Source organism: Hemicordylus capensis, chromosome 1 (genome assembly GCF_027244095.1).
Source record: "Hemicordylus capensis ecotype Gifberg chromosome 1, rHemCap1.1.pri, whole genome shotgun sequence".
Taxonomy (NCBI): Eukaryota; Metazoa; Chordata; class Lepidosauria; order Squamata; family Cordylidae; genus Hemicordylus; species Hemicordylus capensis.
Genome location: NC_069657.1, coordinates 20,887,690 through 20,913,632, shown reverse-complemented (window position 1 = coordinate 20,913,632; position 25,943 = coordinate 20,887,690). Strand labels below are relative to the sequence as shown.

Genomic DNA, 25,943 nt, shown 5'->3' with positions numbered 1-25,943 from the left:
GCAGGAATCTCCCTCAGCCCTATCTTGGAGATGCCAGGGAGGGAACTTGAAACCTTCTGCTCTTCCCAGAGTGGCTTCATCCCCTGAGGGGAATATCTTACAGTGCTCACACATCTAGTCTCCCATTCATATGCAACCAAGGCAGACCCTGCTTAGCTAAGGGAACAAGTCGTGCTTGCTACCATAAGACCAGCTCTCCTCCTCCTCCTCCATCAGTATGACACTTCAGCAGCTGTTTACGCATACTGCCACCAAATAACTGCATGAGGCCATTTCCATGGGAAATAGCTCTGGGGAAATTATTTTTGTATTTACCATTGCAAATTTGACCACTGCAGGCCCAATGGTCATGACAATAAAACATAAACACACTGAAGGTATTGCAGTGCTATCACCTATTTTCCATCTCTAGGGGTGGAAGATGTAAACTTTGCCAAATCACAATGAGCCTTGTTGTCCCCCCCCCCACCAATGGTAGCAACTCCCCCAGTTGCCTCATTTAATATCTCATTGGTAGCAGACATCCAATCAACCTGGATTAGATTAATGGGATGAAAAGGGTTCACAGTTACCTTGCAATAGGATTTAAGCAAGACAGAAGGACCAATGGAGGCTAGTTTTAGGGGAATCCAAGTTATGTTTTATAACAGGTCTTGACATGTTCTTGGGCTGTACGAGTCAGCCCAAATATTTAAGAGCCCAACAATGGACCCTTAGCAAATGACCAGTCCTGGTGATGGAAATTGCAGTTCAATATCTGGCATCCAAGAGGGATAATCCCTGACCCAGAATGAAATGGGGCACCTGGAGTTGAAGACTGGAGCTGCTATAGGGGTCCCAAACTGCAGGCCAACATCTGCAGGAGGGATGCAGACGAGTCCTGTTTGCTCCGTTTCTCCCCCTTAGTATGAGCCAGGAACATATTTCACAGCAAAACGTCTAAACTGAAGGATAAGAGACATTCATCAGGCCAAACAATGGTTTATTTCAGTTTCTCAGTGACATCTCAGCCATCAAAAAAATAAACTCTAACACATATGGATGGAAGACTTTCTACAAGTGTTACTAAGTGGGGTTTTCTTTTGCCTCCAGGGTTTTGATTGGAGCGTTTTCTTGTATTATTCATCATCCAATAAGTTAGGAAGCAGCATGAGGAGGGGTTAAAGTGCTTTTCATTTCTGAGCTGGGATGAGGTCGTCAATGGGCTGGCCTTTCTCAAGGCATTTCTCCATCTCAATCAGGAGCTTCACTCCGTCCACCACCATTTGCACCAGCTCCACCTCCGAGAAGCCAAGGCGGTCAGCATTGGAGACGTCAAACACTCCTCCCACAGCAGCGGTGTCTACACCACCTAAAAAAAAAAAAAAAAGCACAGGAAACCAGGATCAAGTTGAGAGTCCTCCATATAAGGCTTTCCAGGGGCTGTAGCTCAGGAGAGTACTCAATTTACCCAAATCCAAGACTAGCACTGTCGCCCCCCGCCAAATTATTTCATGTTAGAAGTCAGGGGGACATCTTAATCCAGAGTCCTCTTCCTTTTGGGTAAATAAGGGCATAGCCTGTATTTAACCTGCTGCAGACTTCTGCACTACTTCCTAGCATGATCTTACCCTCTGTATACAGGGACTGCACAATTTCCACACTGCCACCTGCTGGCCAGCTCTTGCATTCCAAGAACTCCCCATCTTTTCTCCTAGTTGCCACAGAAGTGGTCATGAAAAAAAGGTGGGTTCTTCTCAGAATGCAAGAGCCACCTGGCACGGGGTGGGGGAGGTCATACAAGGTCCCTGTTCAGAGGGTAAGAACCTTCTAGGAAGGAGTATAGAAGCCTGCAGAGGTGTGGGGAGAGTGAAGTAAGATTATGCTATAGTCTGCATTTTGCAAGTGGCCCCAATAATGCTCAAGGAGTATCCCATTCATGGAAGAATGAAATCAAAAAGACGTTTTAACAGTTGCCAAGTTGTTACATAAATCCCGTTATAGAACATTGTGAAAGAAGAATAAATATTCAAATGAATACATATGCAATGGCATCAGGAGGTTCTTCAGATAAACACCACATCCGAGGAAACTGGAGGAGTCCACAGTATTTCGGAGTAACACAGGGGTATTCTAACGTGGCATCTCAGATGTGTCTGGGGATGATGGGTGTTGTAGTCCAGTCACATCTGGGGTGCCAGGTTGGAGAACGCCTGTGCAGCAGAGGGAGGTTGTACATGCCTATTACCATACTGCAACCAAAAGGACTCTCTACAAGACTGCGAGAGAAGCAATGAAGTCAATTCAGAACTCCCATGTTCACCATTCGCCCCAGAACCCATTTTCACTGCCAGAGATCAGCTTTGGATTGTTAAGTAGTAATAAAAAGGGAGTGTTCAAAAGATGTATTCCCTTGTTTGCAAAGGGTGTTTTAACTCACATACTTGTACAGGAGCTTTTTCAAGACTGAAAAGCCTGGGGCCAGAATATTCATTTGAGCCCCACCCCACCTCTCTTCTTTCTGGCCAACATGCTATGCAAGGTTATGCTCGCAATGTTTGCACAAGAGCACTGTTGCAAAAGCACAAAAATGGCACAAACCAAGTTGTACAATGGTGCAGCCATTATATGAAATGGCTGCACAACTCCATTTGTGCAGTTTTTGCACTTGTGCAATTGCTCAAGTGTTACGTTCCATGTGTGGTTACATTGCACAGTGTGCCGTTTGAACCTTTTGGAGGTGGGAGTGGGCTAACATATGAACTGCTTGACCAAGTTGCGCCAAACTCAGTATACATGTTAAGATTATAAAAGGACATTAACTCTGGACATCCTATAAAGGAATTCCAAACCCATTTCAAGATGGCAGCTGTGAGAGTCCGCCCCCCACCCTCAACAACTTTGCAATATTTGGACCAGTTCGAATCACACATTTCAACAGTGTGTTTTAGGATGTCACTATCTCATTGCCATCCTTCATCATGCATGGTGCACTCTGTACAGACAAGGCTCTGGCGACTACTGTTTTACTGTCATTTCATATTGCATTTGGTGTTAAACAACAAAAAGTGCATTCATTTGAAGATGGTAATCAAGGTTATAGTGAAAGGAAACCAGAACTACTTTGAATTTTAACATATTCATGTTACTTTCTCAGATAAAGAGGAGCAATATGATCATTACAAATACTGAACCATAGGGGCATGTGTGAGGGCCTGGGGCGACCCCCTCTCCCACTGCCCTCTTCAAAGGTTCTGGTTGTAGAATATCAGACTTAGTGCAACTTTGAGTAATTAGAGTGTATTATAAGAACAGCCCTGCTGGATCAGGCACAAGGCCCATCTAGTCCAGCATCCTGTTTCACACAGTGGCCCACCAGATGCCTCTGGGGAGCCCACAAGAAAGAGGTATGTGCATGTCGTCTCTCCTGCTGTTGCTCCCCTGCAACTGGGATTGAGAGGCATCGTGCCTCTGAGGCTGGAGATGGCCCAGCCATTAAACTAGTAGCCATTGACAGACCCATCCACCATGAATCTGTCTAAGCCCCTTTTAAAGCCATCCAAGCTGGTGGCCATCACCACATCCCATGGTAAGGAATTCCATAGATTAATTCTACTCTGTGTGAAAATGTACTTCCGCTTGTCGGTCCTAAATTTCCCAACCTTCAGTTTCATGGGGTGTCCCCTGGTTCTAGTGTTGCGAGGGGGAGAAAAATTTCCCTCTGTCTACCCTCTCCACTCCATGCATAATTTTATACACCTTGATTATGTCTCCCCTCAGTCACCTCTTTTCCAAGGTAAAGAGCCCCAGGTGTTGTAGCCTTGCCTCATAAGGAAGGTGCTCCAGGCCCCTGATCATCTCAGTTGCCCTCTTCTGCACCTTTTCCAGTTCTACAATATCCTTCTTAAGATACGGTGACCAATGTTATGTTAACTAGCATGTTTTACTCGATCCATCAGTAAAACTGGTTCATAAAGCAGAGATCCAACAGTAGACTTGCAAGCCCAAACACTTGTAGCCCATCACCAAGCTTCCACCTCCAGCGCATTTGACTCATCCTGCCCAGCTCCGGGGCTCAAGTGCTGGGTCTCTGCATCTGGGAAGCCAGTTACAAAACAAGAGCAACCTTGCACATTATGCAGAATGATCTCACCCCGGGAGATCAACGCAGCAATTTTCAGCCGGTCATCTATGAACGACATACAAGCAAAAGGAAGGAGTGCTACACCAATAGCAGTTACGATGCCCTTTGGTGCTTCAGCGGTACAACACTGCATTTCACTCAGGTTTGCTCCTGTACTTCTTGGTTCCATGAGAACTTGCCATATGTTGAGTCAGGCCATTGATCCAACTAGCACATTACTGTCTACACTGACTGGCAGCAGCTCTCCAAGGTTACGGGCAAGAGTCTCGCCTAGCCCTACATGGAGATATTGCCAGGGATTGGCAACTTACGCCACATCTCTTTAGCCAAACCTTTTAGTTATTTAGTAGTTTCTATGGGCATTTTAATTTTTTTAATTGTTAAAATTGCTGTAAACCACCTAGGGACTTCATTAGAGGGTGGTATACAAATATGTTAAATAAAATTTTAAAAAGTTGAACTTGGGACCTTTTGCATGCAAAGCAGTAGTTTTACCACCAAGCTGTATAGCCCCTTCCCCTGTTCATTTGTGTCAACATATGTGAGGAGAGCTGGTCTTGTGGTAGCAAGCATGACTTGTCCCCTTAGCTAAGCAGGGTCTGCTCTGGTTGCATATGAAAGGAGACTAGAAGTGTGAGCACTGCAAGATATTCCTCTTAGGGGATGGAGCCGCTCTGGGAAGAGCAGAAGGTCCCAAGTTCCTTCCCTGGCTTCTCCAAAATAGAGCTGAGAGAGATTCCTGCCTGCAACCTTGGAGAAGCCGCTGCCAGTCTGTGAAGACAATACTGACCTAGATAGACCAATGGTCCGACTCAGTATATGGCAGCTTCCTATGTTCCTACGACGTTGCTTTATGCCACGACAGAATCTCAGTCTTCCTGGCCCACTGCTGTCTGTCCTGACCACCAGCAGCTCAAGCCAGGGTTTCTGGCAGAAGTCTGTGCCCCCTGAGCTTTTTCGGACCTTTCGGCATGCAAATCAAATGCTACAGCCCTCACCCTCTAGAGTCGCCTTCTGGGCTTTATGCAGCCTGTAGTTTTGGTGTTTAGAGCTAAAAGGTATATTGTATCTATTTTATTGTTGTGAGCCACCCCGAGCAGTAGTATACTGGAGGGGGGAGGAATGGTATAAATATTTTAAATACTAAATAAATAAATAAAATAAAAAAGGTCACACTGCAAAATATTTGCACTTCCCCAGTTGAACTGGCATATATTTGTGGCCCTGGGAAAGAGACAGAATGATCCTGGGAGCCCCCCAAAAATCACTAATGATGCAGATAAGAGCTGCCTATATTCACCAGCTGGAAATCTGCAACGCCAGAGCAGTCTGCGCTAGGAAGAGGTGTGTGTTTTAGCACAGCTAGCTGGGTCATCCGCTCCCAAGGCAGAGCCAGGAAGGATTGGCTGGCCAGCGAGGAATAGCTGCCTGTTGCATCTCTGGATGAGTCACTGCTCTGAGCTCTACACCTTCCAATCAGCCTTCCTAGGGGTGGGGGTCACTCAAGTCGGGCAGTCTCAACCTTGGGTCCCCAGATGTTGTACTACATCTCCCATCATCCCCTGTCACAACAGTGTGGCTGGGGATGATGGGAGTTTTAGTACAACATCTGGGGACCCAAAGTTGAGACCGCAGGGAATTACTATCCACCCCTCCGAGGAAATTCCCATAATGCCTCTGCACAAGCCATCGCTTTGGTCTGTCCTCATTCTGAACAAGAGGCATACCCAGTTAGACTCTGGAGGAAAGATGTGGGGGTGGAATAATTCAGTCAAAGGCTTTTGCAGTGCAAGTGTGCCTCCCAGCTTTAATTCTGGACAAGGAAAAAAAAGGCGCATTTCTATTTCCAAAGTTCTGGGATCACAAAGTTAATTAGTCCATGCCTTGAAGCATCTCCAGAATCAATTCAAGCAAACCCTAAAATAAACTAGTCTCCATGGCAATTTACTGCATTAGTCTGCAGGAATTCACCCCTCCTGTTTACATGAGGCTACTGCAAATGTAATGCTATCACATTAGCTTTTCTCCTCGATTAGTAAAGTGTCGCTGCCCCAATTCATTCCAAGTGTGCTTTACTGATCAGGCAGCAGAGTCAAGGTTACCAGAGGCATGGCATTTGCTAGGCACTCGGATAAAAGCGGCTCTTTCTGAACATTCTCCGTAGCCAGTTATAGCCACAAGTTAGGCACACAACTTAGGAGCAAGGAGTTATTCCAATCTACAGGATTAGGTGCAAGAGGCATAATGAGGTGGGAAACCCATGTCTAAGTTATGCAGACAGGGTCTCTTGCTTGGCAGAATTCTCCATTTAAAAAAAAAATCCATGCATATAGAAAGCTACTGGAGAACACAGAAATGTATTTCTGTATACAGAAAGACATTGGAGAATTGTTGCGGCTTAGCCTCCTCCCTGAAGTTTAGCTTTCTATGTGCAGGCAAGAATGGAGGGAGGGAGGGAATGCACCCAGGCGAGTGCTCCCATGCACATATTAGTCATGCAAGCCCCATTTTGCAGCAGTAGTATAACCAAGACAGTCCGGATTTACCATCTCATTAAATACTAGGCCTAGGAGACAAAACAGCAGTTCGTGCGATTGGTACATGGGCATCCTACCCCAGTTCTGGAGCTGTGCGCACCTGTTTACCAAAATCCAAGGTGGGAGTCAGACTCTGTTAAGTGGCAGGTGCATTCCGTCCTACTCGGCTCTAATATGGTAGGAGGAAAAGCCCTCCTACCCAGCTACTACTTCACAGCTGATTTTGTTTCTCACTCACATGTGATCAGTAGACAGGAGTGTGCATAGCTCCTGAACTTGGGTAGGACATGTCTCCTAACCAAGCACGGGTCATGTCAACTGCCCAACAGAGTCACTGAATCCGTGGCTCTTGGATCCAGATCTGCTAGATGCAAAACCAATACTCCAGAAGTGTCAGGCAAACCAGTTCTGGCATGTGATACAGCCACTTGTGAGAGCACGATACAAACATGTCATTGCCTTGCAGCAGGAAAACAGTTAAGGTGGGGTAGGGGGGGAATTCTACATCCATTGCAAGCTGTCCCAAAGTCATTTCCATCTCACGGTGCTTCCAAAAGAAAGCACACAAGAACCAACATTCCGCTTCTCACCTGTGCCACGTTTCTGCAGCCTCAGCCTCTTGAGGACTTCTCCAAACTTCTCATGCTTGCCAAGGTTGGGCAGCTTAATGTGAACTCCTGCACGGAGACCCGTGCCGAGGTTGGATGGGCAGGTCAAGATGTAGCCAAGGTGGGAGTTCCACATAAACTCGTAGCCTTTGGACTTGAAGAGTGTTTCAATCTAGGTGGGGAGAAAAAGCCTGTAAGGAGAGATCCTCTTCCTTTCTCCAAGTGGAAGAACTACAGGTACTCCTCTGAGTACTCACTCCCACACCCCTTAAAGTAGCATGAATACAGTTTAGCTCAATCTCTGCCCCAAAAATGGTTCAAGGGAGAACTGTCTCTCTTGAAAGAGGTGAGAGAAGATTGCAGGAAGTCATTCGCATGATGCAATTTTGGGGGACTGCAGGTTGATAGCAGGGAGCAGATTCCAGACAAGCACAGTGTTTAAACTCATGGTGGGAAAACCTGAAGTTTTATAATCCAGACCTAGGCAAGACACTCGCCTCCCCAGGGCACAGCAGCCAAATGCTAGACAGGACTCTTGAGGTGCACAGTCTCAATAAACAAGGCATCTTCCTATCCTGGCAATATTAGGGAGTCCTGCCGTGTGCATGGCTGCTTCTGGCACGTGACCAGCTATTCCTTGGAAACACCTGCATCATTAATGTAGCATTAGAGTGCCCCTGATAACCGAGTACAGACACCTTTTAAAGTGGTGGTTCTCCTATTTAGCAGAAGAGGAGCAACTGTCCTTATCCAATTCCTGCACAACATCCCTCCAGTGGCTGTTGCTGGTGCCTACCTTGTTTCTTTTTAGATTGTGAGCCCCTTGGGGAAAGGGACCCATCTTTTTCTATGTAAAGTCATTCTGGAAACTTTTGAGAAGTGGTATATTTGTATTTACTTCTTACGATGCATTTACATGGACCTTTTGGAAGGAGAGGTGTGGGCTCCGCTTCCTTCAACCTTCCAACATATCCATGTGAATGCATCTTCAGCCAACATATCAAAATACTGTATACATCACTTACACACCACTTTTCAACAATAGCATTATCAAAGCAGCTTACATAGAAACCAAAGAGAAGATAGTTCCCTGTCCCCAAAGGGCTCACCATCTTAAAAAAAAAAAGGTAAGACACCAGGAGGAGACTATCTTATTTATGTAAAGCGCTTTGAGAACTTTGGTTGAAGAGCAGTATATAAATATTCGGAGTAGCAGCAGCCACCCTGGGGGAATACTGCGCAGGGTTGAATAGGGCCAATTGCTCTCCCCCTGCTAAAGAAGGTTTCAGTCTCAAAAGCAATCTGCCATTGCTTTTTGTTGTCCATCTGTAGACATGCAATACACATTGGAGTGCTTCTTCAAACCAAGCAAGGGTGTTGGAACTGCAATTCTGAACAAGAGACTCAGAGGCAGATCTTCCTTGTGGGAGTACATGGACTAGGGCAGCATGCTCAGGACTTTGCTCCTCCAAATACAGAGAGGGCAGCTACGCCAGTGCTGGCAGACGGACTCCACTGCCAGGACAGATTTGCATTCGTTCCTCCAAGCGCAGTGCACCACCACCTCCGCCTGAACTGGGAATTCAGCGCCACAGCGACGCATGCTGCTGCATTCATTTCCGAGCCAGAACAACACACAGTCAGCACTTTTGAGTACTGCAGAGAAACCTGCACCAATTCTCCCTCTGGAAGCTTCCTTCAGCAGCACGTACCTGCGTTAGGCCAGTGCAGAAGCGGCTGAAGACGTCCCTCATATTCCCACCTTTCTGCATGGAAATAACTCTAAGGTGGTCTTCCTCGTTGATCCACACAAGGAAGGTCTTGTTGTCGTTATGCCTGAAGAGACAAGCCAGGAAAGACTGAGAAATCTTCAGGTTTCTTCCCTCCTCACAAAGTTATAGATCTAGTCAAAACAGCATCATTTTAGTCTATACCAGAAGTTCCCAAACTTCAGTCCCCAGATGTTGTTGCACTACAAACTCATCACCCTCAGGCTCCAGTCATTGTGGCTAGGAACGATGGGACTTGTAGTCAAAGACATCTGGGATACAATGCTGGGAACCCCCAACGTAGCATATGAAACTGCCTTACATGGAATATTGGTTCATCTAGTCCAGAATTGTCTAGTCTGATTGATTGTACGTTTCCAAAGTCTTGAGGGAGAGGTCTTCCCCATCACTCTTCCTTAACGTAGAAGACCTTTGGAGCAGGTTCTGAGTTTGGACCATCTGCATGCACCATCACTGAGCTATAACCCTACCCCAGGGCTGCTCAACTTCCGCCCTCCTGCAGATGTTGGCCTACAACTCCCATAATCCCTGGCTATGGACTACTCTGGCTGGGGATTATGGGAGTTGTAGTCCAAAAACAGCTGGGGGGCCTAAATTGAGCAGGCCTTAATCCCTATCAGTAAATGAAGGATGCAACCACCACCTCAGTATCCATTTGAGCACAAGCTACAGAGGACTCAAATACAGTAGTGCCATTGAGGCAAGAGCTGATACAGGCATAGGATGGGGGGAAAGTTCTCAACTCAACTCCATTTCCACTCTATTAAAGCAGAGAGCTTTCCAGCCATCTCTCTAGCCTTCCTTACCAACTTCCAGAAGACACATCATTGCTTGCCCTTATGAGTCTGCAGATGTGCGACTAAGGAGGAAGTTCTTTAAGGCCTGCTGAAGCTTGCCTCCGGATCAGTATTTCTGACTGCCAGCTACCATGGACAGCACTATGTTTGATTTGTCCTGCAATGTGATAAAACTTTGTGCCCACAATGAAGGTTCAATGGAAGGTTCCATTAAGAAGCTGAAGGCTTCCAAAATTCATAGGTAGTGGTTATTGTAAGATATTGCATTACTAGATCGATGCACATGAAGAATGGCCTTGAGTGTTTTTTTGTCGTGTTTTTTAAAGTAAAGTTCCCTACTTTCTACTACTAAGAAAAGCCTTAAAGTGTATGATAAGCATCTGGCAAAGCCGCTAGAGGAAATAGAGGCTCTAAACTAAAAAAAAACCCCAAAACATTTTATTTAGTTGCATTCTTACAGCTTAAGCACCAGCATGGCAGAGTGGACAGCACATTAAAGTCTCACCTAGGAGATTTGTGCTTGAATTCTAACTGGGTTGTCTTTTGCAATAACTCTCAGTTGATGCAAGGATGAACGGGTGATTCCTTGTGTGCTACTCCAAGGTCACTGGGATCCATTTGTTGAGTTTTAAAAGTTGTTCAGATGTCAAGTTAAACTCACCAAGAGATGGTACCGTACAGTAACACCATAGAGATACTTTCCTGTTTCCCTTTACTATTAGTAGTTAAGCCCCTGAGAACTAGGTACTATATAGGACAACTAGGAAGGGATGCCTTGCCCAGAATAGGCTAACAAAAAGGTACAAAGTTAGGTAGGTTGGGAGGAGAATGCCAAAATGTTAACGCAAACTGCAAGCTTCCATTTATTCAGGTTTAATTTGCATGCTCTTAATTTCATTTGTTTATAGCAAGGCCGCACAACTTCAGCCCTCCAGCTCCTTCCCATCATCTCCAGTCATGGTGGCCAGTAGTCAGGGATTATGGGAGTTGTAGGCTAACTTCTGCAGGAAGGCCAAAGTTGTGCCACCCTGGTTTATAGGACTGACATTCCGTGGCATGTTTGGCTTTTTACCAAATCCAGAATATACATAGTCCTGGCGACAGTCTCCCTGGCTTGCAAATGCTTAGTACTGCTGCTATTCCTTTCAAGTAGCAAGCCAAATCTCTGGAGAGTTCTGCTGAATTCAGAAGAGTCAGCTCTTGAGTAGATGGTCCTCTGGTTGATTTGTGAACAGCTAGCCAGAGTAGGCTGTGAAATGAGATGTGTCAGGTGAGTGGTAGACATATAGCCCAGCTGAATCCTGGCTTTTCTGGGATAGAAGATTATAACCTCACTGCATCATAGGAACCAGTAGGTTTACTTGGAATCCAGTTTCACTAAATTGGATTGGCTACAGTGTTTTTGGAGCCCACTGGAGTGGACTAAAAAGGAGTGTGTGTATTCATGGAATGATTTTCCAGTATGCCAATACCTCATGTAACATATTAACACATAGCCCTTAATGGTTTGGGCTTGGGGTACCTGAGGGACACCTGCTCCCAAGGGTTGCTGCCCGCTTGACGAGGTCATCTGAGGGGGCTCTGCTCTGGGTGCTGACAATGAGGGAGGCTCGGCTGTCGTGCACTCGGGACAGGGCCTTCTCTGTTGCTACCCCCAGACCCTGGAATGCTCTCCCAGTGGCCATTCGCTCCTCAGACTCCATCACAGTTTTTAGAAAGCTTGTTAAATCTTGGCTTTTTATCCAGGCTTTTACATGATTGTTTTTATTGCTGCTTCTATGTGTTTTTACCCGTGTATATTTTTTATGCTTGTATTTTATAGATTTTAAATTTGGTTTGTTTTTATATTTTTAGCTTAATATTTTTATTGTCATTTTATTGTATGTTTTTTTAACTTTTGTAAACCGCCTTGAGATTGTTTTTAATGAAAGGTGGTATATAAATTCAACAAACAAACAAACAAAATATTGTTGGTTACTCAAATCAAAGGCCAAGTATGGGAAAGTTTTCAATTCTCATCTGAGAATTTTAGCAGATAAAGAGTTTGAAGACCAGCCCTTCTCCCTTTAGTTTAGGTCATCCCACTCCACAAGACTCTCCTGGAAGATGGCCACCATACTAGGCAGGCTATACCAGAATATCCTTTGCTCCAGGAGCACTTTTATACATGCAAGATTTCCACACATCCTCTCTACTGGAGTGGGGAATTATCTTCCAGGGTGGTGGTGGTGGTGGTAGTTGGAATCCTAAAACCATTTCACACATTTTAACCAAGTTTAATAGAGAGTAGTCTTGGAAATGAGTGATGGAAGCCACCATGGAAACCACCAAGTTAGTCTATCAAGAGATTTGATTCTATTCATTCTGGCTTAAGTCAAGACAATTTCCGGACACATTTCCAGGCCAATTAAAGCTAAGAAGATTTCATGATCAGTTACTGCCATTGGGAAACACTGCATTCTTCCATACCACTTACAGCCTTCAGCCAGGGATTCTCAAATTCGGATCCCCTGGGGAGGAAGGGAGCCATAGTCCAAGATCAACTGGGGAATCAAAGTCTGAGAATCCCCAACTTGAGGCAGAGTTGTCAGACAGACAATCACTTGCCTTTCATGGCCATCTGACACCACCATTCTCCCTGCATGCACCCAAGAGAGCTCGTCTTGTGGTAGTGAGCATCAATTGTTCCCTTTGCTAAGCAGGGTATGCCCTGGGTTGCATCTGAGTGGGAGACTACATGTGAATGAATGCTGCATGATATTCGCTTTAGGGGATGGGGCTGTTCTGAAGGAAAGGATCTGAGGTTCCAAGTTCCCTCCCTGACATCTCCAGATAGGGCTGAGAGGGACTCCTGCCTACAACTGGATAAGCCACTGTGTAGACAAAACTGAGCTAGAGGGACCAATGGCCTGACTCTGTTAAAGGCAGCTTCCTATGTTCTATCTACCAAAAATAAACTTGCATCCAATGATGTTCATGAAAGAGTGCCAAACTCTTCAAGGACTCCTTTAAGACAGACAAACACTTTGCCATCCTCAACATTTGCTTCATTGCACCTGCCGTTGGCCAAGTCAACGTTGGCATCTCCACCTCCTCCTGCCAGGAGCAGGTGCACCATTCCGAGGCGTTACTCACCAGATGCCCCTGCCATCCGGCCAGTCTCGTGCCATCCCAGAGGCCAAGAGCAGAGGAGAAACCGGCTTGTCAAACAGGAAGTGGTCATCAATGAGCTGCTGCTGCTCGGCATCTGTCATGTTCTTCAGGGCATAGTACCGCCCATTGAGATCCCCTTCCAGGCTAGCCAGAGCTGAAAGGGAAGAGAGAGGCTCGCCATTTCAACACAAGCCTGCAAGCGACAGTCCTAGAGAGGCATGTAAGCCAGACTCATTTGGGGCTTTTTGCTGGGTATTTCGTTTATGCTTCTAAACCACTCTTGGTTCTAAATTCCAGGGCAGTGCACACAACACATTAAATATGCAACAAAACAGTGCTGAGATACCCCCAACACTTAACATAAGAACATAAGAACAGCCCTGCTGGATCAGGCCCAAGGCCCATCTAGTCCAGCATCCTGTTTCATACACTGGCCCACCAGATGCCACTGGAAGCCACAGGCAGGAGTTGAGGGCATGCCCTCTCTCCTGCTGTTACTCTCCTGCAACTGGTAGTCAGAGGAATCCTGCCTTTGAGGCTGGAGCTGGCCTTTAACCCTCCAACTAGTAGCCATTGATAGACCACTCCTCCATGAAGTGATTCAAACCCCTCTTAAAGCCATCCAGCTTGTTGGCTGTCACCACATCTTGGATGGCTTTAAGGAGGATTAACTTAACTTACCAAAACGCTTAGAACCACCTCGGTATGCTAAGAGAATGGCAAAAGCAAGTCCAATTGGGCAACCCAAGGACGTTTTAACCCATTTATTCTTCAGCAGAAGAGTTTCAAGAGGTCATGGCTGAGGGAAAGGAAGAAGAGAGTAAACCCAGCTCCTCTCTCTCAGCAGCCTTTTCCTTCAGCGGCTCCCCAAGTCAACATGCCGTGGCTGGAGACTGATGCATCGTGTTTGTTTTCTGCTCTCAGGTACAGGTTGCAAACAGAGGGAGGATCCTTGGGACCCAGCCAAGAATGATTCAAGCTTGTCGGCTTTCACATGCTTGATCCAAGAATGTGAAAACCAACAAAAACTCCCACAGCCAGATTCCTGTTCCCGGTGTAGCTTGGCTTGCTCCATTTGTGAAGTTAAGTGTCCTGTTCAGTTAGAGGACCATCCGGTATAAATGACAGAGACAAACGATCCAGTCTAATGTTGTTCCAGTGCAAGGATGTTGCACTCGGCAGTTCCACCAAGTTAGAACTTGTGCTCCAACTAGTGCTGCACTGGTTCAATGGGGCACACTCTGCCTCCATCACAAGAAAAATCCTGCTGGATCCGGATCCACAGCTCCATTCAGTCCAGCATTCTGCCTCACACAGAGGCCAAGGAGTTGATTCTGCAGCAGAAGAGTGGGGGCGGGAGGAAGAGGGCAACTGCCTCCTCCCATTGGTGCTTCCCTCCCATTGGTGCTAGCCCCTCCCCTCCTGGTCTTTGGGGCATGCCCCTCTGATCAGAGATGCTCCTGGACTGTTAACATTTTTATGTAGGCTTCTACGGCGGCCAGAATTATATATGCACAGAAACGGAAGAGTAATGAACTGCCTTCGAAAGAGGATTGGCTGATAAAAATTTTGGAATATGCGGATATGGCAAAACTTACAACACTGAAGAGATCAAAAATTAGAAGGCTTCAAAGAAGATTGGAAACCATTCTTGTTGGATCTAAAGGATAATTTTCCTACTATGGACTTTACAGCAGGGTTTGAAATTTAGTAAAAAAACTGCAGGTTGGGTAGATTAACTGTGTTTGTAAGGGTTTAAATTTATGTTTTGAATTATTATTATAGCAAGGGTAAACTCTATAGCCGATGATTCACGAAAAGATGTGTGCGGGAAGTCCACTTTTGTGTATATTGTAATGAATGACAATATTATTATTGTTAAAATCAATAAAAATCAAATTTGAAGAAAAAAAAGAAAGAGATGCTCCTGGACTGGGCCACAGGGATCTGGCCCGCTCCTCGCCGCCAGGGAGGGGGCCTCCAGACGCTCCCTCCCTCCCTCGCCGTGGCAGGCTGCGCCACCCACGGCAGTCCCCCAGTCCTTCTCCCCCCACTGGCAATGGCAACCAAAGAGTGATGCAGGGCCTGCTGTTCAGCCCGGCGTCTCTAATGAACTGCGAGGTGTGCCTGCACAGTTCATTCGAGCTTGCCACAAGCCCATGACATCACGGGCTTGCGACGAGCTCTCACAATTGTGCAGGTGCGCTTTGCAGTTCATTAGAGACACTGGACTGAACAGCAGGCCCTGTGTCGCTCTCCAGTCACTGCCGGCATCGCCGGTGGGGGGTGAAGGACCACTGGCATGTCCCAGCAGCCACCCCTCGGCCATGTGGTGGCTGGAATTTTTTTTTAAAGTATGTTCAGCACAGCAGGGCGGGCACAGGAGGCCCCCAAAAGTTGGCTGGGAGGATTTGTGCTGGGGGGCCTCCCGCCAGGGGCGATCTGGACACCAAAATGACCCAGATGTACCCCTGCCTCTGATCCTGATGGGAAACTACAGCTATCCAGGCTGGTAGCCACAGATAACACTGTCCTCCATGAATTTGTCCAATCCCCTTTTAAAACTATCTAGATCAATGGCCATCACCACATCTAGCAGCAGTGAATTCCACAGCTTAACCACAGAGTGTGTAAAGAAGTTCTCTCTTTTCTGTCCTGATTTTCTCCGTATTCAGCTTCAACAGATGACCCCAGGTTCCAATATGAGATTCTATTCATGGGTTACAGGAAAGGATGCCGAACTATCCACTATTCTCCTTGTACAAGTGAACCAAGAGCACGAGAAATTGCGATGAGTCTTTCTTGCATGGGTGGGTGTATCTTTGGTCCTTGCACTGGTGCATCATTTGGCTGGATGTTAGACAGAGACTTAAAAAGGTACCATGGACTAGGTGTGCACTGAATTCCAGTTTCATAGCTGTTGCTAAGTAATTTAATTTGGTGCACCCTAGAGGACAGCCAGACAGTCTCGGGCATCTCATGCATTAGAAACTAATGGCATGAAATAGGATCAGCCATTTGCCCCTTTCACATGCTTCATTGTCCCTTTGTAGGGACAATGAAGTGTAGCTTCCTCAGTTTAAAATTTTAGTTTGAGTGGTGGTGTTATCAGTTAAACCTCTAACTCTAAAGTGCATGGAAAACCTCTAACTCTAAAGTGCATACACCCACCCATGCAAGAAAGTCTCATAGCAATTTCTAACTGTATTATGGATTTAAAATGATTTCCCCACTTTTGTTTCTCTTATTGGGATTTTGCATAATTGTGTTTTATGTTTGACTTTGTTTTCTGATCAATGATCGAAATAAACAATCCATCCCTTCATTCTGTGCACGTGATAAGCAGCAAGCAATGCTCGACTTTTACCTTCCACAGAAAGCTTCTCAATTGCACGTCTCTCTCCTCGGCTACAATGAGGGGGAAGGCAGAACCCACGAATGCTTCTGCCGGTTCGGACACGTGAGCTTAGGACATAGTTGGGATCCAGATCATCACCACCCTGTAAGTGAGAAGAAACACTGTAGGTAGTCCCTTCACAAGAGCAGAAGATTCCTCAAGTTCGGCCTTGATTTATCTACTGGATTAATTAAATGCTCTGCGTTTAATGAGCACAACCAAGTATGGCTTTGGCACCAGCACAAGTTTTGTTAAACTCTACGCCAAAGTTTTTATGGCTTCCCCCATAGCCATTAATTATAGATGCTGGGCAGGTGGATCTCAGCCAGCGGCACACCAGTCCTCAGCTGCCTCCATCCGCTACAGTCATTTATGGAGGAGGATCCAGTTGATGTATTTGCTGGAAGCAGAGGATCAGCTTTGTTTCATGCTTCCTCCTTCAGATGGTGTGAGCAAGGCCAACTCCTAGCTGAAACTGCGACTCTAAAGCAGGGATTCTCAATGTTGGGTCGCCAGATGTTATTGGACTTCAACTCCCATAATCCCCAGATAATAATAAATAATAATAACAACAACACCTGTCTGACTGTGTAAACAAGAAATAACAATAATTCGATTTCAAAGGCCACTGGGTCTGGGGATTATGAGAGTTGAAGTCCAACAACATCGGTGGTCCCAACGTTGAGAATCCCTGCTCTAAAGCCCTACAGAAGGAAATATCTCAAAGTATTGGGGTGGGGGAGACCCTTTGAAAAGGCCTGTTTCCCTTGCTCCTCTTCAAACGAGAGATGGGATGTCAGAGGGCATGGCAGATGGAGAAGGCTAACAATGCTCTTGCAAATGTCTCACTGGATGCGTTTGCTTCATACTCATGTGATTAATTGCTCTAGGAGGACATACTTGACTCATTTATTTTTATGTATTTATTATTGTTAAATTTATATACCGCCTTTCATTAAAAACAATCCCAAGGCGGTTTCATCATGCATGCCAACATGCATGCCCGGCAAACCGCTACAACATGTTTTTATATAGCTCTTCCCTCTCCTCCTCAGGTGCTTCATATGTGTATTCTCTCAACAACATGAAGGGGAGAAAAGCTATCCCCACTCCAACATGCAGCTTTGATCGCGAGCGAAAACCTGCTATTATAAAAAAGCACTTCCAATAGCAGGGAGCTCTCTCATGCCTTTATAAAAAGTGAATGTCTGATCTTTCAGGATGGGACTGGAGCAGATCACATCCATGCTGCTTGCAACCCTTTCAGTTCTATAGGAATGCTTCTATGGAAGAGCATGAATTGTCTCCTTTGCTCAGCAGGGGCTGCCCTGGTTTGCATTCGGATGGGTGACTATATGCAAGTATTACCCACTGTAAGGTTTTTCCCCTTAAAGGATGGGGCTGCAGCTCAGCATCTGCTTTGCGTGCAGAAGGTCCCAGGTTCAAGTCCTGGCGTCTCCAGGCAGGGCTATGAGAGACTCCTTCCTGAAACCTTAGAAATGCAGCTGCCTGCCAGTGCAGACAATACTGAGCTAAGCAGACCAATGGTCTGACTCTGTATAAATGCAGCTTCCTATGCTTCTCAGAGTATTGCAGGTTATTCTGTTCCAGAATTTTAGAATTTAGAGCTGGCTGTGACCTTGGAAGTCTTCTAGTTCAAGCCCATCAGAACCTGCTCATGGCCCCACCACTAACAGAGTTCTGGTTGGCAGGGACTAAAGACAGGGCCTTTTCGGTAGTGGCCCCCCGGCTTTGGATCACCCTCCCTGAAGAGCTTCGCCATGCTCCCTCCCTCAGTGCATTTAAAAGACAATTTAACACACCTTTTAAAAGATGCTTTTAAATGCTCTATCTGGTAGGGTTTTTAGTTCAGTTTTTAACTTTTTATTAACTTCATTTAAAAACTTTTAAAATTTGTAATTTTCAATCTGGTTTTAGCCTGGTCTTAACTTGCTTGACTTCATTTTTTTTTTTTTAACTTTACATTGTACTGTATCTTTCGTTGACGTTGCAAGCCGCACCGAGCAGTAGTGTACTGGAGGGGCAGGGTATAAATATTTTAAATAGATTAAATAAACCCCCTGCTCAGTGCAGGAAACTGCTACAACATCTTCCACAGGTGGCTGTCTAGCCTGTCTGAAAGCCTCCAGCCAAGGACAGCCTCTCAGGGCCAAAGGCAGACTATTCCACTACGAACAGCTCTTGCCATTAAAGAGACTCTTCCTAATTTCTAGCCTAAATCTGCTTCAGCCTCCCTGACGGACTGCTATCCATCTGTGAAAGGCTCGAGCAATGGAGAGCACACCACCGCAGGAGACAGGCAGTTTTAGAGGCGAAGCACCCTGTAACAGCAACAGGGTTTTGATGGTAGGCTACCTTACAAATGAAGCTCAGGTCCACCACTTCCTCAAACAAGTCCTTCCAGCAAATCCAATTGCTAACCAGGCCGACAGGTCCATATGATCTTGGAAATGCCAAGGTCATCCCAAGGATGTCCTCAGTGAAGCCTGTCCCACTATTGCAGAAGAGCAACCAAATGAAGCAATCCGTGGGCAACATTTGGCTGCTCTTGTGGTAGCAAGCATGAATTGTCCCCTTTGCTAAGCAGGGCCCACCCTGGTTTGCATTTGGAGACTACATAGGTGAGTACTGTAAGATATTCCTCTTAGGGGATTGGGGCTGCTCTGGGAAGAGCACCTGTATGCAGAAGGTTCCAAGTTCCCTCGCTGGCATCTCCAAGATCAAGCTGAGAGGGACTCCTGCCTGCAACCTTGGAGAAGCCACTGCCATATTGGGTAGACAATACTGAGCTAGATGGACCAAGAGTCTGACTCTGTATATAGCAGCTTCCTATGTTCCTAAATACATAGGATGCAATGCCAGCTCCGTTGCTGGAAGGCCCTTGGACAAAATATACTAGGTGCCCTCCTCTGCCTCAGAGCGCCGACCTCCTCCTCTTTGCCAGCTGCTGCCAATCCTCTCCTGTTAGCTGAGCTTAGACACACCTTTTAAAGAGACGATTCTCTAACATTTAGCAAGAGAGCACTGCCTCTATTCAGCCCAGCACAGCATCCCTCCAGGGGCTATTGCTTGTGAGGTCTAAAACCTTTCGAGACCGTGAATCATTCTGTCACACTTCTTATGGGAGTTAAATAACTTTAATATGAAGTTTTATTTGTGGTAATTTTAATCTGTTTTATGATATTTGGGGGTGGGGGGTTTAGCTGCTGCTTAGATTGTAAGCCACCCTGGGATTTTATATAGGGCAGAATATGAAGGCGTTAAATCAAATAAATAAAATATGATTTGCTATGAAAAACTCTTTTGCTGGAAAGTAATAATATATGTATTTTAAAATAAGAGTATGGCTCCTGCTCACCATCATGAGCTCTCCCTCGCAAGCAGCAGTTTTTCCTTGCTGGTATTGTCCACTTAGAGAGGAGAGCTGGTCTTGTGGTAGCAAGCATGACTTGTCCCCTTAGCTAAGCAGGGTCTGCCCTGGTTGCATATGAATTGGAGACTAGAAGTGTGAGCACTGTCAGATATTCCCCTCAGGGGATAGAGCCTCTGGGAAGAGCAGAAGGTTCCAAGTTCCCTCCCTGGCTTCTCCAAGATAGGGCTGAGAGAGATTCCTGACTGCAGCCTTGGAGAAGCTGCTGCCTGTCTGGGTAGACAATACTGAGCTAGATGAACCCTTTGGTTTGAATCAGTATATGGCAGCTTCCTATGTACTCCACCCGTCTGGACCAGAGGACAGGCAGCCAAACACTGGTGATGGGGTCATAGCTCAGTAGTGGAGCATCTGCTTTGCATGCAGAAGGTCCCTACCTGGAGAGCTCTGGCATCTCCAGGTAAGGCTGGGAAAGACTCCTGCCTGAAACCCTGAAGAACTGCTGCCAGCCAGTATAGAGTACAATACTGAACTAGATAGACCAATGGTCTGATTCAGTATACAACAGCTTCTTGGGTAAACACATGCCAGTGGCAACTAGGAGGCCTTTGACGGCAGGCCCCTTGTGTGGCTGTGGACTACGACAGCAGGTGGCCAACCGTGCCAAGCCAAAAGTGACACAATCCGAGATTTCAGGTGCAGAATAGCAAGCAAGCAGGGAATAGGTAATCAGCCAACCTGCTGGTTTGATCAGTGATGATTTGTTTTAAGAGACTTCTCTACCTGCAAGTTGTCGGCATTCAAATCCGTCTTGTGCTGGTCCGAAGGCTTGTAGCCTCCATGTCGGTCCTCAATAATGGGATCAAAGAGCTCCTGAAACACATCATAGGACTCCTCGTCGCCAGCTACAGCACCTACTGTCAAGATGTAGGGATGGCCTACAGGGGGCAACAAGTCAAAAGAGTCAAGGTTTGGATGATGCTCAAACACAGTCCCAGATACCAGCAGCTCCACACTGGGTTGCCAAACATTTCAGTAGGAAGGCAGGCTACATATTTTAAATTTCAACCGCTTTATGAGGTGTAAATAAAGACCATATAAAGACCATATTTGGCTACGACTCCAGAGCCCAGTTCAGTGAGAATCTGTAGTTTGCATACAAGTTAGGATGGCCATCTGGTGCACGGATTTGTGGAAGTAAAATGTGAGAACTACTAATTTTAGGAGAAGGGTCCAGATTTCTGTTGCGAGTTGCACAAATTTGAAGTAACCAGAAGCTGGAGTTCTATAATCACAGTGTATTGTGTTTGTGGATTAAAGCAAGTATTGTAGAAAGCAAGGCCTTCGTAGGTCCCTTGAACAAAAATGGTAGCTTATAAGTAGCCAAGAGAAGGCAGTTCTGTTTTTTCCCCACAGGCCCCTTGGACATATTGCCTATGTATGCTGTTTACGATCCTGCACCTATGCAGTCCAAAGTCTCCAGCACTGGAGATTTTGTATTTTGCAGTATGCATTTTTTTTAAAAAATGATGTTGTTGATTTAATCATAGTGTGAGGGGCGAGGAGCTGTGCAGAGCACCAAGCCTCCAGCCAAGCAACTAGAATCTCACTCAAGGGCCCCTTTGAAGGTCAAATCCCCACAGAAATCCCCATTATAAACATTAAGCAAGTCCAGTTTCTCAGGAACCCCAAGCCTGCATCCAGTACTTCTATGCTCTCACAGAATCACTGCATACACACAGTCCTGCTCTTTTAACGTAATCTCATTAAGGGACTGCTGCTCTGACTTACACAGAACTGTTTACAACCACAAGTACTGCTTTTGAAAGACAAGATTATCTAAACTCAAGAGGAAGTTGCAGTCACCAACCACAAGCACTCCACCTACAGTTCACAGGCCAGTGGAGGAGAGCATCAAGGTAATAGCCTTCCTGCATGGTTCCTCCCCCAAACCTGGCACTCAAGGGCAGACTGCCTTTGGATAGGGAGGTAGCAGCTGAGAAATGCATCCTCCATGAGTTTGTCCAATCCCCTTTTAAAGCTATCAGCCGTCATTTTGTAGTAGTAGAAAGGGATTGTTTGCAAGTCAAAAAGTGGGGAGGTCACAGGTATTTCAAAGAGCCATCATATAGGATAGGGTTAGACTCTGTTGCAAGCAGTTTGGTGCAAGTTCTTGTCCCAGCCACTGGGCATTTCAGTAGCTACAATTCTCACTCACACACTCCACACACACGCCACATCCAAAGCCACCACTATATTAGCTGGTCCACAAAGAGGAGAGTCTGGAGGCTTCTTTACCAGGATTATCAACCCCAGTCTGAATGATATCATCCACGGTGAAGCCACTTGGGGTTGTTCTGTCTCTCAGTTTCTGGTACAACTCCGGGGTCAGAATCTTGGCCATGTGGTTGTTGTGGGTGCTCAGGTCTGGGTATTCCTCATCGGGAGGCAGTTTCTGGTTATTAAATGGGGCCATTTTGATATTGCTAGAGTGACAAAAGACACACACACACACTGCAGTGTTAAGTTAAATAGCAAAGTAGAACCAAGATCTGTTCCCCCTTTATTTGCCAAAGAAGTGCTACAGAGGTTAATGCAGGGGAAGAACCCAACGCCCCTGCTTGCAAGGCTTTGCCACTACAACATCTTGTGTTGTGTTGTTTTTTAAGTGCTTCACTGAGCATCAGACTGAATATTTAGCAGAGCAGTTACATGGAGAGCTTTTGCAAGGGATGGCCCATGTCAGGATGTTACATGCATTACGTAATCATTTTGCATTCCTCCAGAGCAAGCCCCCTTTTTAACACATTTACTGGGCAAGGTTTTTGCACCAGTATTCAAAGTGTTTTTAAGTCGCTAGGCCTCAAGGAGATCTTTCAGATGCCATTTTCAAAGCAGCACTTCCTCATTAATCAAGGGAGAACAGATCCGGATCAAAGAAGGTGACCCTGTATCCTTTACCTGGGTTGTCAACCCCAGTTTGAATTGCATCATCCATGGAAAATCCACTAGGTGTCTGTTTACCCCTCAACTTGGCATACAGTTCCAAGGTCAACACTTTAGCCATATGATTGTTGTGTACACTCAGATCTGGATACTCGTCCTCCGCAGAATACTTCGTCTTCAAGAGGTTGTGGCTGTTTGAGAATGGCATGGTGGCAGACACTGGCTGCAAGGAGCTAGGGGAGAAGAAGAAAGGGGAAACTTGTCACCTTGCCTCCTCCAGGGCATTGGCAGGCTCTTTCCGGAAGGAAGCTGGGCCCTGGAACAAGGTCACCTTGCTATTCGCTCTACCTGCCCTTTCCAATACTTTGTCTCTATAGCACCTGCAGTTGTGGAAGCCTGCCAGGTACTTTGCAAACATTGCTCCATCTCCTTCAGCCTCCTGACTCACCTTGCTGCCAGGGCTGAGGAGCACAGTGGGAAGCCCAAGTTAAGAGATTTGCCCAAGGTCAACTCAGTAGATCAGTGGCAGCGCCAGGAATAGAAAGCAAGGCCTCCTGCTTCCTCTACCCGTGTTTGGAGTTTTGTTTTGTTTTTTAAAAGGCTTCACTATGGAGCGCCTCCCTTCCTTTCTCTGCTCCCAAGGGGTCACCTTCAAGGCAAGGGAGCAGACATTTTCTCTCTGTGTGTGTCTGTCTCTTTTTCGCTCGAAGGCAGAAAGGGATCTCTGAGCAGGCCTCCTGAGGGGCAAGCTGAAACTCGCGGCCCCCCGCTTGTTTACCAAGAGCCCAGGAAAGCCCTGCAGAGCACGCAGGAGGAAGATCCGCCCCTTCCTACCCCGCCACCAGTGCCGCCGCGCGCCTCGCCGGCTCGCCTCCCTTTCCAAGGCAGAAGGTCAGGGATGCAGCTCCTTCCTTGGCACGCACAAGCCGGGAGGAAGGAAAGGGACGAGGGACGTCTCTCCGCCGGCAAGGAGCTCCTTCGAGGAGCAGGTGGAGGCTGCTGCATCCCCATCACGCAACCGGGAGGGGAGGAGGAAGCGGCGGCGGCGGCGGCTGGAGAATTCGCGTCTCTTGCCTCGAGCAGGGCGCTGGCTCCTGCCAGAGCGCACAGGCGCTGCGCCTCAACCCTCACTGCCCCGCGGAGATCGGACGCTGCAGCCCCTTCCCTCTGCCCTCCTCATGCTCCCATTCCCCGCCGAGAGCCAGGGGCCAGATTGCGAGCCCAGTCTAAGGGCTGGGTTTCGGGGAGTGTGTGTGTGTGTGGGGGGGGGGGGGGACTAGGTTCAGTTAGTCGCCTGTAGCAGCGCCGCAGTCGGAGAAGGAGACCCGTGTGGGAAGGGTAGATTCCTACGGCTCCTCGGCCGCCTCTCTTCTCGCCCCCCCCCCTCCCCGGGAACAGCTCTCCTCAACAGGGCAGATCCAGATACTTGTCCTTGCGCCCCCCACCCACCCAGCCAGCCAGCCAGCCCCTAACTCACTAATAGGGTTCTTTGGGATCGCTCAAGTCTAGGAAGCAGCGGAGAGTAGAAAATCACAGCTCCATTATATAACAAAACTCTTACTGGCTAGGCTAGCTTAAGCCTCGCTGAGGGATGGATATATGCAAATGCCCTGCTAAATACTCGTTAAGCTGGATTTAGGCGATCCAGATCCTGCAGGCAACATACCCACAGCCTGAAGATTTTTGGAAAGGAAAAAGCAACCGCTGGAGTCTCCTGTTCCTTGATTGTGTCCTACGCATCCATATTTTGTACCGTTGGTCTCTTCTCCCCCCCGCCCCCCGCCCCTCCAGTCTACAGTAAAAAAATAGACTGCAAGAAGATTACAAGACCAAACATCTTCCAGCTCGATGTAGCTTGCGGGGCGGGAGGGGGGGTGTCCCTATCCATCTATCCCCCCTACCCCAAATCTCTTTCTTGCTTCTTGAAAACCAAGGTTATCATCAAGCTGGAGCCCCTCCAAGGATGCCTGCCCAACTAGATCCCAACCCCATAGCCAGAGAGCGCAACAGCAACAAGCCCCAACTACTTACCGAGGACTTCTGAGAAAAAGAAAGGCTAGTGCTCCTCAGCGCGCTCCCAGAAAGACCTGCCCGGAGTGGAACCTCACCCCCACCTCCTCATCAGTTTTATACACAGCCCAAGCTGGCTGCCTATTGGCTAGTATTTATATTCCATTCATTCCATTGGAGCACCGCGCGCAAGGAGGAGTGCATTTTCTCGCTCTCTTCTGGTCCAGCTTTCTGGCTCTCCCCAGTCTGTCGTCGGGCCTCCCAGTCAGATGCTCGAGGGCAGGGGCGGGTGACTGAGCCCCAGACTTCCACTCTCCCTGACAGGCGAAGGAAAGGTCCGCCAATAAAGGGAGGCTTCTGCGGCGGTCCCATGCAGGCTCACTAGGGAGCCAGCCCCCACTGAACACCACGGGGCTTACTCCCGAGTAAACACGCACGGGGCCAGACTGCCGCTCACCAGACCCCACAACAAATGCCACTTATTCATCAGGGTGGCTCCTGAGGGGGTTAGAGCTTTGCCAGGGTCACGGCAAGGTTTCCCCATGCAAAACAAGCGCTTTAAGGGATTGGGGCCAGCTGGACCTCAGACTCAGAGTCATGTGAGTCATTAACTGGCTCTCTGTGAAGACTTGATCGAAATTATCAGCAAGAATAATCAGGCTTGCCCTTGCGTTGTCTCGGTCACTTGTATGCGGAGTCTGGGCAGGCTGATTCAGAAGGAAGGGCCATTGGTTTCGATAGGACTGACTCCCAGATGCTGCTGGACTCCAACTCCTATCATCCCCAGCCACGAGGGCCTTTTGCTGGGGGGTGATGGGAGTGGTAGTCCAACAACAGCTGGGAAGCTCTGCTTTAAAGAGAGACTGAAATGTAAGTTATTTCTTGAGCCTTTGGCTATTGTGGCTGTGGATGATGGAAGTTGTAGTCCATCCAATAACATGTGGGGTCCTAAGATTGGGAACCTGTGCCTTAGCTTCTCTTCCAAATGGGTTCGCCTGAGAGGTCTTCTGGGTCTTGAGGGGCTGCATGAAAAGTGAAACCTCATCCAGTGCAGCTAGACATAAGTGAGGATATTGCTCCTGTATCTTTAACAGTTGTGCAAGGTTTAAAAAAAAGTTTGAACAGGTGCAAAGGCCTAGTCAGCAACTCGTTTTTAACAGGGCTGTGGTGTGAGGGACTGAAGGGCTAGCA

The 25,943-nt window shown here is 47.1% G+C and overlaps 1 protein-coding gene across 3 annotated transcripts; it reads right to left on the bottom strand.

The window, feature by feature from the left end:
* Positions 1-965: 965 nt before the first annotated feature.
* Positions 966-24,929, bottom strand: CKB (creatine kinase B). Of its 3 annotated transcripts, none has more exons than XM_053274729.1 (8): positions 24,774-24,929; positions 22,758-22,975; positions 20,580-20,734; positions 16,376-16,508; positions 12,991-13,162; positions 8,981-9,104; positions 7,251-7,440; positions 966-1,351 (listed from the first exon to the last, which is right to left on the bottom strand). In XM_053274729.1, exons 2-8 carry the CDS (start codon positions 22,948-22,950, stop codon positions 1,173-1,175), a joined length of 1,146 nt encoding a protein of 381 aa, XP_053130704.1. In that variant the 5' UTR covers positions 22,951-22,975; positions 24,774-24,929; the 3' UTR covers positions 966-1,172. The 3 variants fall into 3 exon arrangements, with proteins under 3 accessions (XP_053130704.1, XP_053130714.1, XP_053130724.1); XM_053274739.1 differs by lacking the exon at positions 22,758-22,975 and adding an exon at positions 22,095-22,282 and having other exon boundaries at positions 24,774-24,925; XM_053274749.1 differs by lacking the exon at positions 24,774-24,929 and adding an exon at positions 22,095-22,191 and having other exon boundaries at positions 22,855-22,950.
* Positions 24,930-25,943: the final 1,014 nt, after the last annotated feature.